This window comes from Ochotona princeps, chromosome 22, assembly GCF_030435755.1.
Source record: "Ochotona princeps isolate mOchPri1 chromosome 22, mOchPri1.hap1, whole genome shotgun sequence".
Classification (NCBI taxonomy): domain Eukaryota; kingdom Metazoa; phylum Chordata; class Mammalia; order Lagomorpha; family Ochotonidae; genus Ochotona; species Ochotona princeps.
The window spans coordinates 28,524,369-28,540,799 of NC_080853.1; the positions used below are offsets into that span (position 1 = coordinate 28,524,369).

General features: G+C 40.0%; 2 protein-coding genes across 6 annotated transcripts in view; one reads left to right on the forward strand and one right to left on the reverse strand.

The window, feature by feature from the left end:
* MACROD2 (mono-ADP ribosylhydrolase 2) overlaps positions 1-4,877 on the reverse strand; it is a 1,523,237-nt gene extending 1,518,360 nt beyond the window's left edge. The window contains exon 1 of the mRNA XM_058679322.1: positions 4,364-4,877. Coding sequence (XP_058535305.1) covers positions 4,364-4,409 — 46 coding nt within the window. The 5' untranslated portion in view covers positions 4,410-4,877. The remainder of the gene's footprint in view (positions 1-4,363) is intronic.
* A 217-nt stretch (positions 4,878-5,094) lies between these two features.
* Positions 5,095-16,431, forward strand: part of SEL1L2 (SEL1L2 adaptor subunit of SYVN1 ubiquitin ligase) — a 94,434-nt gene continuing 83,097 nt past the window's right edge. For 2 of the 5 annotated variants that reach the window (XM_058679472.1, XM_058679471.1), the window contains exon 1: positions 10,510-10,667. In XM_058679472.1, the coding sequence (XP_058535455.1) occupies positions 10,610-10,667 (58 nt within the window). In that variant the 5' untranslated portion in view covers positions 10,510-10,609. Of the gene's footprint in view, positions 5,207-9,465; positions 9,695-10,509; positions 10,668-16,431 lie in introns of those variants that run through there. The other 3 variants (XR_009247442.1, XM_058679469.1, XM_058679470.1) reach the window with 3 other exon arrangements.

Genomic DNA, 16,431 nt, shown 5'->3' on the forward strand with positions numbered 1-16,431 from the left:
AATTACTCTATACTTCAAATATTAATCATTTTAAAGACTTGGTATGGTCTTGAAATACAGTAAAATACAAATCCAATGACTCCATATCTGAGTGTTAAAAGATATCAAACTGGGATGACCCACATGGAAGTCACTAGGTTTGATGCCCAGTTCTTGTTGTGGGCTAAGGAGTTGATTAGTACTCGTTAGCCTGGGCAGGAACAGGAACTGGGCTTGCGGCTAATAACACCTAGACTAATTGGACTCATCTGCATCCAATATCCTGCTAAATGAGGATGTGGGGAGAAGAGTATATAAGGAGAGGTGAAGGAGCAATAAAGAGACTTGGCAGAGACTTCTACCATCACTGGTCTGTAGGTGCTTCAACCCCAGACCCTCTCCCTATCCAAGTTACTGGCTCTGCTGGTTGGAGCAAGTTCTGGCTCCTGACTCCTGACTTTGGCTTCCAGGGAAGCAGTGGGGCTGGTTCAAGTAATTGGATTCCTGACCCCCATGAGGGAGACCTTGATTAAGGTCCTGGATCAGGCTTCAGTACAGCCCAGGCAGCTCAGCCCTAACCCTCTCAGACACCTGGGAAGTGAACCAGCTGACTGCAGCACTCTTTCTCACCTTTCCTTGCCTATTGCTTTCTCTTTTACATATCAAATTTATTACATGTTGGAAAAAAATTAGATTTTAAATAGCCTGAGGAAGAAAACTCTTTTGTGACAGTCCAAGAAGTAAATAAGATTATTTAGTCTTTGAAGCAACATCTATTGAGAATCTATTGTGTGTCAGGTGGTGTATTTATATGGTGCAGGTACAAAAGTTATACTGAACCCCAAAACTCAAACAAAGGAGAAATTTGATAAAGGTATAGAATAAAGTCTATATGAATTAAATAATTTTTACAAATAGCAAAAGACAGGAAGCCACCAAGACATTTCTTCAATACTATAATGCTAATTAATAAAACACACTTTCAATGTAACAGCTTTGTGGTGGAGATAACATTTTGAATGCACATCTTGATTTTAAGAATAAAATATTTAAAAAGAAATGGATTTTGGAAATAATGATTAGTAGGTATCGTTTATAAAGAACTATATACCAGGTGTTTGACATTTGTCATTTCACTGAAATCTTCCCAGCAACTGATACAGTTGCTAATGTTTTTATCCTTATTATTCCCAACTTTTAGACAAGGAAAGTATAAAGGGTAATATAATATGAGGTTCCATGGCTAGCAGATAGTGTAACAAGGAGTCAAACCCTCGTAACTTGCACTCTCAGCTCCTGATTCTATAGTAACTATCTCACAATTTGCTACTTCATAGGATTTGTGGTTCACATCGAATGATAATTCACTCAACTTAGACTGAATAGTGTTGCTCACATAAACCAAACTTCAATGTTCACTGTGTTTACATCAGTACCAACACTGCTGTCACTGAATGACCTTAGGAAATCACTTAGACTGTAACTGAAGTCCAGGAGAGTCTGAGCCTCCATCAACTACAATGAGGCACCCTAGAGAAGAAAAACCACCTTCAGAAAACCACGTGAGTATTGTCATAAACAGTGGGGAGAAACCTGAAGACACCAAGAAAACTAAACACACACAAGAGTGAATGAATTGATGATACAAGAGCTCAACGAACAAAGGAGATAGATTATACAGACCAAGCAGAGGAGTTAATTATAAGAATGAAAAAGAAAACCATTCCCCTAAGGATGGGAACAGAGCCAAAGGACATGTAAAGACACAGGTCAACGAAGCTCTGAAGAGGCTGCTAGGGCCTTTTGCTTCATGTGGTATTGATTTTCCCTGTGAATGAAAAAGTCACATCCTCTGTTGGGTATCGAGAAACAGGGTCTCGGTGGAACAAAAAACTTAAGGGAATGGTAAACTCGGAGCTATGACCTAATGGTGGATGACCAGCAGCTGCTAAAGCTCCTCTCAGCTCACCAACTGATGTTACGGTACTCCTGATGAGACTGAAGCTGTTACGAAGCAATTCACACTTTCTTATCAGAAGAAATATTTAAAACCAAAACCTGGTTTCTGTCATTCAGTTTATTTAAAATCTTAAATGTGGCCACAAAACAAACAAGATAAATCATTAAACAAGAAAACAATGACATAATTTAGACTGCAATATTTAATTTTAGAACTCAAAACACTAGTTTATTTATCATGTGGTACTGGAATGCAGTTATGTGTTTCTCTAGCATCACATAAAACTTTTATTTTTAAAAAATCATTTACTTCTACAATGAATCGCTTCTCTGTGGAGCAACCATGTAAATACACAGATCTGCTTATTAGATGCTACAGAGTTAAAACACAACTACGTTTACAGAACGTGTTGACATTTCAACGAGGTAGGTAAGCCTTCCCTTACATTTAAATAAGTGCTGCAAAACACCATGCTATCAGCTCTCCAGTGCACAAAGGGAAAAGGCCGTGCTCCCTGCCAGTGTCTCCAACTACTGCACTTGAAATGTTCCGCTCCTGTGGCTGCTATGTTTTACACATTAATATTCCAAAAACAGACACTGATTAAAAAAAAACCCTGACATACACACGAAAAATTTCAAACTACAACTATTTAATATTACACTTCATGCAATAAGATCTCAGTTTTCAGTGAGTAAAAACTGCTGTTAATGGCCTTCTTATAAATTTGCTTCTTCAGAAAGTATCTGATATTTCCCTGATTGTTATAACAATAGAACGAAATGTAAATTCTTAAATCCCTGCTATCACTGTCCAAGTGTGCAGCATTTAAATGGAGGAACCATTATAACACTGTTGCTTTAGGAATATTGTCTTCTATTAAGACAGAAAAATACTTAAGTACTCACAAAAACTTCATCAATGATTCATGCTATTGAGATGATGTCTGTTTTCCATTATTTTGTGTTCATTATCATCAATAATACAAAGCAAACATTTCACAACAATCAATAAAAAGTGCATAAATTTTCAATATTTGTTCAGTGTGTTGAAACTGCTGCTACCAAAACAAAATTTTGCACTACTTATCAGATTATCACCTTCAACACTATTTTCCAACACCAGACTTTTAGCTAAATGCCCATAAGCACTTAAACATATTAAAATGTTGTATAAGCTAACCTTTCAACATTTTAAAGATCATTTTAATTGTTCAGTTATGTTCAATCTTGCTAGTGGTTATTTTCAAAGAATTTCCTCAGCCCTTCGCTCAAGCGAAGTGGGCCCCATACAAAAGACTGCTGCTTCCAACACATTAATTCCCTTCTTTCTTCCGTTTTAGCCCTCATGTTCTTAAAAATCACAACTTGCAAATTAGGGTTTGCAGAGCTTTTGTCAAGAAAATCAACTTTCAACCAATTCACCCCTCCCCATCCTTCTTCTGTAAAGATGAGTTATTTAAGAAAACTGCACACTGCCTCATCCTTGATGCAGGTTAGTGTGTCTAGCGTTCAAGTGCAAGTACTTTTTTTACTATATGTCTATAAAAAAAGAGGAACAGAAGTGTGAAAAGGAAGGAGAAAAATGGTAAATACTCAAGTTTTACAACAGAATATGATCTGTCATGCCAGAGACACAGAGCGCACTTTGGGTGGGGAAGACACATTGCAATGTGTCTGGTCTGGCTAGACCTCGAGGAAAGCAACAGTGGGGTGGCAGAGGCACATGGGGGTGACATCAGTCACACAACCTGACCCTACACAACTTGAATGAATGCGAGCATGAATGGGATATGAACAGCCAACACTCCGGAGGAAAGTCCCTGCAGACTTCTCTGAAGGCATTTGTCCTTCCAGACAAGATGCTCCCCTTTCCAGGGTTCCCCTGGAGTTTCAGCTTTCCCAAGTCACATCACAGCGGCGAAGGGGAGCCCTGAAAACCCGAAGCTGGGGGGAAGCTCTGAGAGTTGAGGGGATGCCTGTAGCACAGGTGAGGAAATACTGAACGAGGAGCAGCGGCACCTGCAGCCCCAGTTGTGCCAGTAGGCATGGGACACCCCAGCCAGGCGTGCCAAAGTCCCGGCCGGGGTCTTCTAGAACTTGTACCGCGCCCGAGAACCGCCCACGCCTAGGAGGGGCCGGGGGTGGGGGGATCCCCAGGGCTGGCGAGGCCAAGGTGACCGGACAGGGGTCACGCCGCCCCGGCCCTTGGAGGGGCGTGCGCCCACACGTGCGCGAGCTGCAGGTGCCGGGGGCGGCGCGTGCTGGGCGGCGTGCGCGCGCCTGTGCGCGTGTGTACACACGGCCACGGGAGGGAGGCGGCACCGGGCGGGAGGGCGCGAGGCGGGAGCTCGGGCGGCCTGACCCCCCGCCCCCACCCCAGCCCCCCACCCCGCGAACCCCCAGGACTCCACGGGCTGGTTACCTTTCTCCTCTCTCCACACCTTTTTCTTCTTGTTGCTGGGGTACATGTTGCCGTGGGGGTGGCTGGCTTTAAGCTGCAAGTTCCCCAGGCTCACGGGCAAACAGGGTGTGTGTGTGTGTGTGTGGTGTGTATGGTTGTATGTGTGTGTGGAGTGGGAGCGGGCACTCGGGAAGGAAAAAAAAAAGTGACAGAGGCTCCGCGTCCCGCGCCGCTCGCCGCTCTCCAGTCGCCGCCCTCCTCCCTCAGCCCGCGCTCGGCTCCGGCTCCCGCCCGCCTCAGCCCCGTGGCCGCCGCCACAGCAGCACCTCAGAGCCTGTCAACTAGGTCACGCCTCGCGCTAACCTAACACCCGCGCAGGCCCCGCCTTCCAGCCGCTAGGCAGCGACGTCGCCCATTGGCTGCAGCGCCCGCCGCTCTCCGGATTCTGCCAAGGCGCGCCCCGACTTCGGCCCCAGAGCGCAGGCGCAGGCGCAGGCCCGGGCCCGACGCGGAGGACGTTAGGGAGCTGGAAAGGGCGGAGCCAGGGAGCGAAGGGGCGGGTAACGGCCTCGCGACGGGGCGGGGCGTGGAGCTGGACCCCAACGGTGCGCGGGCGCCTGAGGGCGTGGCCTTCGGGGCCAGGTGCGCCCGGTGACTGACAGGAACGCGAACGTGCCCAAGCTCCCTCAGGTATCTGAGGAGGCGAGGTGAGAGAAGATGCTGAGGCAGCGCGAATTATCCACGCTTAGTCGGACTGCCTTGTCAGAGGGGGCGTTCTACCAATGAATCTGAAGCTTTATTCTTGGTGGGCAAATAAGACCGAAAGAAGTTTAAGAATTGGGAAAGAGATCCAGAACCCACGCGGTGAGTTCCTTAACCTTGCAGTGAAAATAACACATTTCATGGCACTATGATGAAGTTTGGAAAGAACACTAATAAACCACTCTGCTCAAAAGATGTGAAAACCAGAAAGTTAGGAATAAAAAACTTTGAAGTACCAAGTGTTACAAACACAACAGATTCCTATGGGCATTCGCCGGAGACAGGTTGTCTCGTCTTGCGCCTTCATTGAAGTAGTGATGCTGGTAGTGCTAATCTGTTAGAGTTCTGAAAATGTGTTCCCATAAAGTCCACGACAGGGACAGGAGTAGGGTACCTAGAATTAGGAACACGTTTAGAAACCTCCTCTCCTCAAATCTATTGTTTTTTCTGACGAGGAGGCTAATTTGGTGCTCGTGGTAAAAGGGCGTGCTGTCCTCAATTCAGATGCTGTGTGACGTGAGTTAGGAAGACAATTGTCTGGAACACATCATTCTCACAGAGAAAAAGAGCGAGCCCGTGAGGAAGTATAAGGAATAGCATGTTTTCAGTCATGGGACACTCTCGGAAGGATGAATCATGAGGTTAAAAAAAATGTTTTATTTTGTCAGTGCTATCACTCTGTTTTACCTTTAGTGCTGGGAAATATATAAACATTTAATTGGCCGGGAGAAAGACTGCCATGAGAAAAGGACATTTGAGCTAGTAATCGAAATGTGCATTCATGTATCGACAGTAGAAAAAGAATCAGGCCATTGATTCAAGAGATGTTATTGATAGCACGCACACGACACACTCCAGCCAGAATGGGTTTATCCAGATATAAAACGGGAGCCACTTCCCACCTCCCACCTGCTAGCAAGCTCTGTGCTCTCACAGACTGGGATTTACAGACTGAGGGTCCTTAAGTGGTGGGTGTTAAATGAGGCTTTTTTCAAGCTTGGCCTGTGTAGGTTGACAGCTGAGGTGGTGTCTAAGGAACAAAGCAGCAGGCGCCAGGGTGTCTCAGTGATGCAGGGATTGGAACCTGCTTTCGGTCATACAAGCAAAGAACCCAAAAGTGGTGGGGAGCTTTCGATCTGCTTGTCATTCTTGCTCCATCATTTATCAAAGTAGAATAAATAAGAATGGTAATGGAGTGATGCCAATAAGAAGATTAGGAAGAAAAGGTGAAAGTTTCAGAGAATGGTTAGGAAGGAGAGTAATGATATTAGGCAATGCTCTGGCAGTTACAGCTTTCATGGAAAAAATACTGAGTTCTTATTTTGAATGCTGTATGTAAGGTGTCTGCAGGAACATGTGTCACGCTGGACACTTTTCTCTTTCCCTGGAATCAGGGAAGCTGTTTGCACTCCATTCTTGGACCAGTACTTCTGACTGCTTTTTAAGAACCATTAAACTGAAGATCATCCCTTCTCTAAAGTCAAAATAATCATAACTTTTTTATGTTAAGGCAATGTTATTTATAAGGTGCTTGTTCAAAATTTAATATTAATTGCTCTGAGAAAGTACTGCTATCATTCAAAACTGTTAAGCATATATGTGTTTCAAAAGTGTCAGAAATGTACTATGTAACAAACAGAATTCTCATTTCTTCCCCTGAACTTAGTTTTCTTTCATTTTTCTCTCTTGGTGAATATTTCCATCTAGAAATTAATATTCACTCTGTTTTACATGTTTCTAATTTATTATGAATAAAACATTTATTTCATAGATACTGAAAATATCTACTTCCCTCTTGTACTCCCTCCTTCCTTTTTTTTTTTGCTTTTAATTTATGTGGTAACATTTTGAATTTGCTTTATTATTACAAATTTAATGCTATTTACATAAAGAGTTATTCTGGTGAAAAGCAGAAAGATTACTGTTCTTCAGAAATATAGATAAGGTTTATAAACAATACTCATATCACAATGTGCCAATTTTGCTTATATGCTGTGTGTGTGTGTGTGTGTGTGTATACTCTGTATGTCATCTGCCACTAACCAGATAAAATGTATGGTATTTCTCATTTTGGGCTTATGAATTCGTCTTATATCAAATGTGTTGCTGTGCCTCATGAATGTAATCTTTTGTACAAAGCTGGAATCTCTACTGTTCCCTAGCACTGCAGGAAACTCAGTTTAACTCTATGACTACAGATACTCCCTGACTACCATTCATGTCTACGATTGTACTTGTTCATTCTGTACACTGCATCAACTTATCTTGTCAGATATAACTATCAGCTAATTATTGTAAACAATCCAGTAGAAAAATTAATAATCATTTCATTTTTAGAGAAACTCTAATGTATTTCCAAAGAGGTTTTGTAATATTAAAAGTCGAAAGCATTGCAGAGATCAAGTAATATAAGAACTGAGAAAAAGATAATTGTATTCGTGGTGTAAATAAATTAGTGTAAATAAAAATTAGTTGAAGAACACAGCTGAGGCCATGAGTCAGAAGTAGTGATGATGGACTATTCTTAGGACATGTTTAGGAAATGATGGAAAAGTACAGAAGGTGGTATAGTTGCTCAAAACATACCAGAGTGAAAGGGAACTTGGGGCAAGGGAAGAGATGAAATGAATGCTTTAAAACAGTGACAAAAAATTGATACAAACAGAGAAAGAAAAGTTTTGGATAGAAAGTAATAAAAAAAGAAAAAGTTGATGGAATTAAAACTGATGGGGGCCAACATGGTACCAAAATAAGCTAATCCTGTGTCTGCAGTAGAGCATCCCATATGGGTTCTGATTCAAGTGCTGGCTACCACACTTCAGATCCAGTTCCTTGCAAATAGCCTGGGAAAACAACAAAGGTTGGCCCAAGGCCTTGAGCCCCTGACTTACGTGGGACACCCAGAGGAAGCTTCTGGTCCCCAGCTTCAGACCCGCCCACCTCTGGTCATTGCAACCATTTGGGAAGTGAACCAATGGATGGAAGATAGCACTCTTTCTTTCTCTCACCCCTCTCTCTTTCTTTGCCTCTATCTATAACTCTGACTTTCAAGTAAAAATAAATAAATCTTTTTTAAAAGGGTGAAGAAGAAAAATTGGGCTTAAAATACAAATGCAAAACACCATTTCATGTTTTTAGGATAAATTATTTTAAAATACTAAGTAGAGATTCAAAAAAACCACTGAATAAAAAGGAAGAAAAGCAGGAGAACATGGGTCAAGTTGATTCAATCTCAGTGAGTTAGGAGGCCAGATTATTGCTGAAAATTCTGGATCCAAATTTGGACCAAAAAGCATTTTTTGAAAAAATGTTTAATAGATATCACATGAAGCCATTTTTTTAAAAAAAATATATCTAGGCAATTTAAAGAAATACAAAAGTTAGGAATATACTATTTTTAAATCCCTTGGTGAAATAAAACGCATGAGGAACTAAGTTAGTCTGAACAATAGTGTCAAAGATATGCAGATCCTAATGCCTGAAATGTGTGAAAAGTACTTCATTTTTTAAAGATTTATTAATTTAACTTGAAAGAATTATAGTGAGACAGGGAGACAGAGAGATCTTCCTTCTTTTGGTTCACTCCCCAAATGGCCACAATGGCCAGAGCTGGGCCAGTCCTAGGCTAGGATCCAGGAGTGTCTCTTGAGTCTTCCGCATGGGTGCAGAAAGTCTTGAGGCATCTGCTGCTGCCTTCCCACCACTGAAAGAGAGTTGGATCACAAATGGAGCAGTTAGGAACAAACCAGTGCCATATGGGATGTCAGCACCACAGGCAGAAGATTAGTTTGCTATGCCACTGTACCAGCCCAGGAAGGTTATTTTATATGGCAAGAGGGACTTTATAGAGAAGAGTACAGACTCTTGAGATTATCCTGAATTATGCTGATAAATCCTATTGATAATCAGAATGATTTTTTAAGAAGAAAGTAATGGGAGATTAAATTATGGTCATGGACCACATAGCAATATAAGCAGTAGACCACTATGTGATAGGGGATCCATAACCTTATAATGGAGCTGAAGGATTCCACTCACTTGGTGATGTCATAGCACAATGTTACTCACCATGTGTTGATGGTGATGCTCTTGCCAGCATACTTCCTGCATTGACAATCATGGAAAAGTATTGCACATACAGTTATATACAGTATTATCCTTAATGACAACAAATGACTGTTAATGGTTCATATATTTTCTAAACTATTATTATTTTAGTGTGCCACTCCTACTTATTAAAACATGTATTATGTATAACACTGTACTATGTTAATATCTTGAAACATCTGTTTACTGTATCTCTTGATTTTATCAAAAGGCCACCAGCAGTGATTGGTTTATCCATTTTGGGTTTTTCTCAGGACAATCTAGAGGATTGTCACAGTGACAACAATGCCTGTTGGATGCATGTTCCTATTATTAAGCAACAAACCAATGTAAAGAATAGAAGACAAGTAACATGGATTACAAGAAACATAGATTGGAGCAATATGGCCACAAGACAGAAAGTACTGGCGTCCACTAGAAGATGGCAAATTCCAGGCAAAGAATGGATTCCTCGCAAGAGCCTCGAGATGGAACTATCCTTAGGTCAGCAAGAAGCTTTTTGGATTCCTGGGTCTAGAACTATAAGAAAATATAATTGTGATATTCAGACCCACTATATTTATGGTTTTTTTTTTTTACTCCTTCCATGAGAAACTAACAAAGGAAGTAAACCTATAAATTTATGACAATAAAATTTCTGAAGTAGTTATCTGGACACACTGTACAAAGTTGTAGATACAATTTCTTAACTAGGATGGCGCCTGAGTGTTCTTAATATTTTTCATAAATGACCACTTTGATCTATAGTAGCCTTAGGATGCTTGTTAAATGTCCATGTTGTTTGAAGTAGTAATGAAGGTATTTTTTAAAAAGACTTTACCTTTGTCTTAATAAAATCTCAATAGTTCCTGATTTGAATAAAGGATAAAGATCGTGATCTAGGTTGGGAACAAAGCAGCTGTGATCCATGTATTCATTGTACAGCCTACAGATGATACGTTAAGGGTTGATGTCATGTGAGTTTGTGTACTTGAAGTTTCCCGTAAGTACAAATAAGAACTTCCAAATATGTGAAATCTGTTCACTTTATGTAAATTATATTCAAACAAAAGAACTTCCAGGTAACTCTGCACAGAGGAGCATTAATGTGGGTGCTTACAAAAAGTGCTTCTGGTTCTTTTTTGTAACAGGGAGCAACACATAATTAATTTAGATCCGTTGTCTCCAGCCAGAGAAGGAGCAGACTCAATATGGTTCCTTCCTGCAGACTGCTCTGAAGAGTAGCTGCCTTCATTCCATCTTAAAGGGAACTTCCTGGAAGCCCATTGGTGCACCAATAAGGAAATGGTTACTTAGCAACCAAGTCTTGACTGCCCCACCCCAGAATTGAGCAGAAGTAGCCTGTGGGCCAGCCACCTAGTTCTGCCTCTGTTGGCGTGAGGAGGAGCTGCTTAGAAGATGAAGCCCTTGTCACTGTTAATAGAGATACTGATTATTCTTGGGGTCACAGTTAAATGTAAGTTTTTTTTGTCCTTAGGATTCTATATAGAATTTTTTCACTACAGCAATGCTGAGAACTTAAACCAACTAGAAAATCAGAAATGAGCAGCTCTATTCTCAATTAACCCCATTTTGTGTAAAACTATTTGGAAAGATCCAATAAGAATAGATAAAGAGGAGAAATTATATTCTTTCTTGGGACAATGGGAGAAAATTGTGTGTGTGTGTGTGTGTGTGTGTGTGTGTGTGTGTAAGGTGTGGAAGAGAGGAGTTCAGGGAGGCAAGGAAGAGAATACAAATATGGGAGGAAATCATTACAGTTATTCTTACTACAGAAGGCTATTTGAGGTAAGATTAAGTGTTGTTTAAAATGATGGGGCCCAGCACAGTGGCCTTGCGGCTAAAATCCTCGCCTTGAACATGCCCCGGGATCCCATATGGGTGCTGGTTCTAATCCCGGCAGCTCCACTTCCCATCCAGCTCCCTGCTTGTGGCCTGGGAAAGCAGCCGAGGACAGCCCAAAGCCTTGGGACCCTGCACCCATGTGGGAGACCTGGAGGAAGTTCATGGCTTCTGGCTTCGGATCGACACAGCACCAGCCGTTGCGGTCACTTGGGGAGTGAATCAATGGGTGGAAGATCTTCCTCTCTGTCTCTCCTCCTCTCTGTATATCTGACTTTGTGATGAAAATAAAATAAATCTTTAAAAAAAAATAAAATGATGATCTAATTCTAGGAGTTCAAAGGAAAATACAGGACTCGGTTGATTGAAAAATGTTATTGCAAGTGTATTTATATTCTTCCTAAGTGTTTATACAATAATGTTCTATTTAGAAAGTATCAGCATTTCCTGAGTAGTTTCTACCTGAAAAATTAATGTTATTTCCTTACCTCCTTCTTTCTCTGAGCATTGCTTGAGTAAATCTTTTACCAATCCTCACATAATTTACTCATCATTAATTTAGTTTAAGAAATATTTGAGTTTAAACCATAAATGACTTTACAATCCAAAAGTCAATATAACACCACATTAAAAGAATAAATGGCAAAGACCATAGAAACACCTCAATCATGCATGAAAAGCGTTTAACAAAACGCAATAGCTTTGTGATTTGGGGCTGGCAACACTGACATCCTGTGTCAGACCACTGCCTACTTGGCTTTTGATCCAACTTCCTGTTTATGTGCCTGTGAAGGCAGCGGATGGCCTTTCAGGTTGTTGCTACCCAAGTGGAGACCTTTTGGAGTTCTTGGCTCCTAGCTGCTGCAGCCAACTGGAGAGTAAGTATTGGCGGAACATTCTCTTTCTCTCACCACCACCTCCATTTCCCTCTTTCCCATGCTTTTCCTCTCCCTCATTTTTTTCCCTCTCCACCTCCCTACCTGTATATCACTTTGCCTTTTAAACAAAAGTACTTCCTCAACCTGATAATACCTTGAGAAACCCACAAGTAAAATATTTAATGATGAGCCTTGCACAACAGTTCAGTGGCTAAATTGTGACCTTGTGTGAACCAAGATGCCATATTGATGCCAGTTGCTGTCCTGGCTGCCCTACCTGCCATCCAGCTCCTAGCCTGTGGCCTGAGAAAGCAGTGAAAGATGGCCCAAAGCCTTGGAACCCTGCACCCACATGGGAGACCCAGAATAAGCTCATGACTCCTGGATTTGGATCAGCTCAGCTCTGACTCCTGGATTTGGATATTGACTTGGGAGGTGAATCAGTGGATGGAAGATCTTTCTCTCTGTTATTCTTTCTGCCTGTAAATCTGCCTCTTTAATAAAAATAAATAAATCTTCAAAAAATATTTTTTAAAAATTTAGTGAAAAACATTTAACTAAATGCTTTCCTACTAAGGCCAGGAATAAGAGAAGATTGTTCATTCTTTCTAGTCAACATTATTCTGAATGTAGCTATGGCAGTTAGACCACAAAGGAAATCAGGATTGGAAAGGATAGGTAAAACTATATCCACAGGTGACAGGATAAAATATCAATGTGCAAAAATTAGTTTCCTGGAGTCTCAGGGAGCAAACAAAAAATAAAATTAAGAAAAAATTCCATTTATTATAGTATCAAAATAAGCATAATACTTGGAAATATTTTATAAAAGAAATGCATAAATTATACTCTAAAAACTGCAGAAATTATTGACATAAAGAAGACCTCAGCAAATGAAAAAATATTTTTAAAAACATCTTATTTTTATTTAAAAGAATAAGTATAGAAAGAAGGAGAGACCCAAAGAGAAAGAGATTCTTCATCCATTACTTCACGCCCCAAATAACTGCAATGGATTCTAATACAGAAGGTCCAGGGATAATGTAACCAGCAGCACACTGAAAAGACAAGAGAAAGTTTGAAGACGTAAACCAGAGCAATCACAGTGGGAACTGAAAGAACTTACATGGATAAAGTTTTTCTCCAGGGTGAAAAGGTGCTAAGAAGACGAGAACAGATAGCAGTGGTCAAATACTAGAAGACAATGAACACGTTAGGTAAAGATCAGCAAGTAAGCAATGAAAGTGGTTATTGGAAAATCTTTTTGCTTCAAATAGATTTAGTGCATAAGCAAGGACAGAAACCTGAATTTGGCTGCTGGTAGTGAACAGGAGGCAATGAAACAGAGCTGGGAGTTGATGACTCCAGAGCTCTTTCTGTGTTATTGGCTCTTGGCTGGGATCGACCAAGGTTTCATACCGATTTAGTGCAAGAGTGCACAGACCCAGAGTGGTAGCTAGTTGAAGAGAAGGCAGTTGCTGTACAAGCTGGTCCCCAAAAACCTATGATTCGTAGATATAATAGTCTTTAACTTTACTCTTTTTTTTATTGCCCTGACCCTCTAGCTCTCAATGCTTGCCCCTTTTGACTTATTATGTATGACTTGCAAGGTTACACATCACGTTTGAGTCCATTTTTTTCACTTGATATTCTGGATTTGGAGTCTACCTATGTGTTGTTTGTCTCTGACTCTGTATTTGTCTAGGGAAGATTCTTTGAAAATTACCAAGATTATTTTACCCTTTTGGTAAATCTTCAAAATAAATAGTTGATGATGATGATGATAGAAAAGAATAAGCAACATAACCCAAACATATGGTGCAGAAAATGAAGTAAATGTTATAGTGTGTTTATTCTCTATCTGCCATTCTAACTGCCAATTTAATGTGGTATAAGCTACATAAATAAGGCAGATAAAAAATTGCACTGGGAGTTCTGACCACGTAACGCCCAAATGCTAGGGTGTCTTCCAGCTTGTCTTTTTCTAGTAGTAACTGCTCACTTTCTCATGCTTCTACAGTTAACCAAAAGAAAACAATAGGTAATAACAACTCTGTCCCCTGAAACATACAACTCCCTCCTCACCCCCCAGTGATTCTCCACCCAAGTTTGAAAGGATGAGTATGATATTGATCTCATAGAGATCATGGCTTGTCCTCTCTGCTTCAGAGAACAGTCGCATAAAGACCAGGTCTTCCAAATGTTGCAGAGGAGCCCAAGTTGCAGCAGTACAAGGAGTCAATCCACAACTGTTTCAGTAATTTCTTGCTGTCACAAATTCTGTTTTGAATAAATTTTGAACTCACGTATGTTTAAGCTACCTTTACCATCATCAGTTCCTTTTTGTTATACCTTTAAACAGGAAAAAATAAATATTTTAGAACATCATTCCTTGCAGAGACGCAAGAGAGAACAGGTGTTATGATGGAACTAATGACTACTAAAGCGACGATGGACTGAGTGTTACATTAGGAATCAGTGAAATATTTAGATCAATCAGAAGGCTTTATATTTTGTGTACCTGTTAATTGACTAATAATAATTGAGTATTTATGTTCTACTCTTCTGCAAATGTGCTTAGATTTCACATATAAGTGAGATCATGTGATATTTTTCTTTCTTGCCAAACTTATTTTGCTTCATTTTTGTTGTAGCAAATAGCATTAATGTTCTTTTTTAAGGCAGAAAAGTATTGTACTATGTATGTGTATATTCCACATTTTCTTTATGCACGCATGCATTGATGGGCTGTTTCCTTGGCTGCTGTGGACAAGGCTGCTATTAGCATGGAAGTCAAGCTAGATTGTCAACAAGCTGGTTTCAATTCCTTTGCATATATACCAAGAAAGGAGATTTGTTGATAATGCAATGACTGTTTTTTTGCAATTTTAAGAAATGTCTACACTGTTCTCCATAATGTTCCTGCCAATTTACATCTTCTTCAGTGTTGTGCAAGGTTTTCCTTTTCTTCACATTCTTACCAACACTTGTTACCTCTCATGGTTTTAATGACAGCCATCCTGATATGTGTAAAATTATATCTCAGGAAAGTTTTAATCTGCATTTCCCTGGTATTTAGTAATGTTGGACTATTTCATATACTTCTTAGACATTTGTATATCCTCTTTTGAGAAATGTCTGTTCAGTTCATTTGCTTATTTTTTTTACTCATGTTATTTCTTTTCTTGCTATTCAGTTATTCGAGTTATGTATTTTGTGTAGTAGAGCTTTATTAGATATATTCAGATGCTCATTAGTTTAGAGTGAGATTTTATCACTATAAACCCATTATTTACTAAAAATTTCATAAAGTCAGAAGCATGTTTAATATACCTAATCTACCAACCATCATGGGTTGACAACAGGATACGCTGTAGAGTGTCAATTATTTACCCTCAAGATTGTAAGTTACAACTCATTCCTCGTTTCTAATACCCAGCATCACTAGAGGATATATTAGTGCAAGTCACTATTCCAGAAAAAGAGCAAAATTAAAAGTATGTGTTGTGTCAGCATTAGCTTTCTCTTAGCTTTGATATTGAATGAACTACCCTTTCTGATATGTCCTTTTTGTCATCCCGGTAATAACCCTTCCTAATTCTACTTCATTTTCTTCATATAAAAGTGTGTATCTTTCTAATCATTTTTATATTCACATGTTATATTTCCAGTGATAGCCTTTTACTGCTCCTAACAGATCCCAAGATCTATTCACCATCTACTGAAACTGTTTTTCTTAAAAAATGCTAATAGTTCATTCATTATCAGTCCAGTAGCCTCTCGCGGCTCCTTCCACTTGACCTCTGCATTATTTTACACCAGTCGCCATCTAATGTTTCCTTCTGCTTCTTCATACCTTCTCAGTCTATTTCTTTGACTTGTCCTCTTCAACTCTCCATTTAAATGCTAAGCCCATTCAGAATCAGTTCTCGTTCTCTTCACGTTTTTCACCCCTGGTGATCTAAGTTCCATAGTTTCATGTACATTTGCATCTATGTCTCAGAATCCCAGCACTTTCTCCTAATCATTATAGCTGCATGTCCAGATATGGACAATGAATGTGTATTTCTTAAACTCAGTGTTCTTTTACAAGTTATTTCCTTGCTTGTGGCTTTCTCTTGCTAATGGTATCAGCCATTCCTTCCTGTTCCCTATTTCTCAACTTCAAACTTTCTAAATTGCATGCTCATTCTCTAAGTGCTACCTAATTCAGTATTTTTATAGGTTATAGCTGAAAGACCAGAGTGATGAAAGTGCTATCTCAGGTCTATTATACACATCAGAATCCTTTAATCTCATTTATTTATTCATTACCAAATTCTTTCAGTTCTACATCCTCAGTACTTCTCTTAACTATGCATTTTCACTGTCTTCATTTTTAAAACAGCTGCATTGTTTCTGGCACTCCAGTCTCTAACGTAAACTGTGGTACTTCCAGAAAGAATATTCTTACATCCAAACCTAATTATGGCTTTGCCCTGTTAAAACATCCAGTTTGTC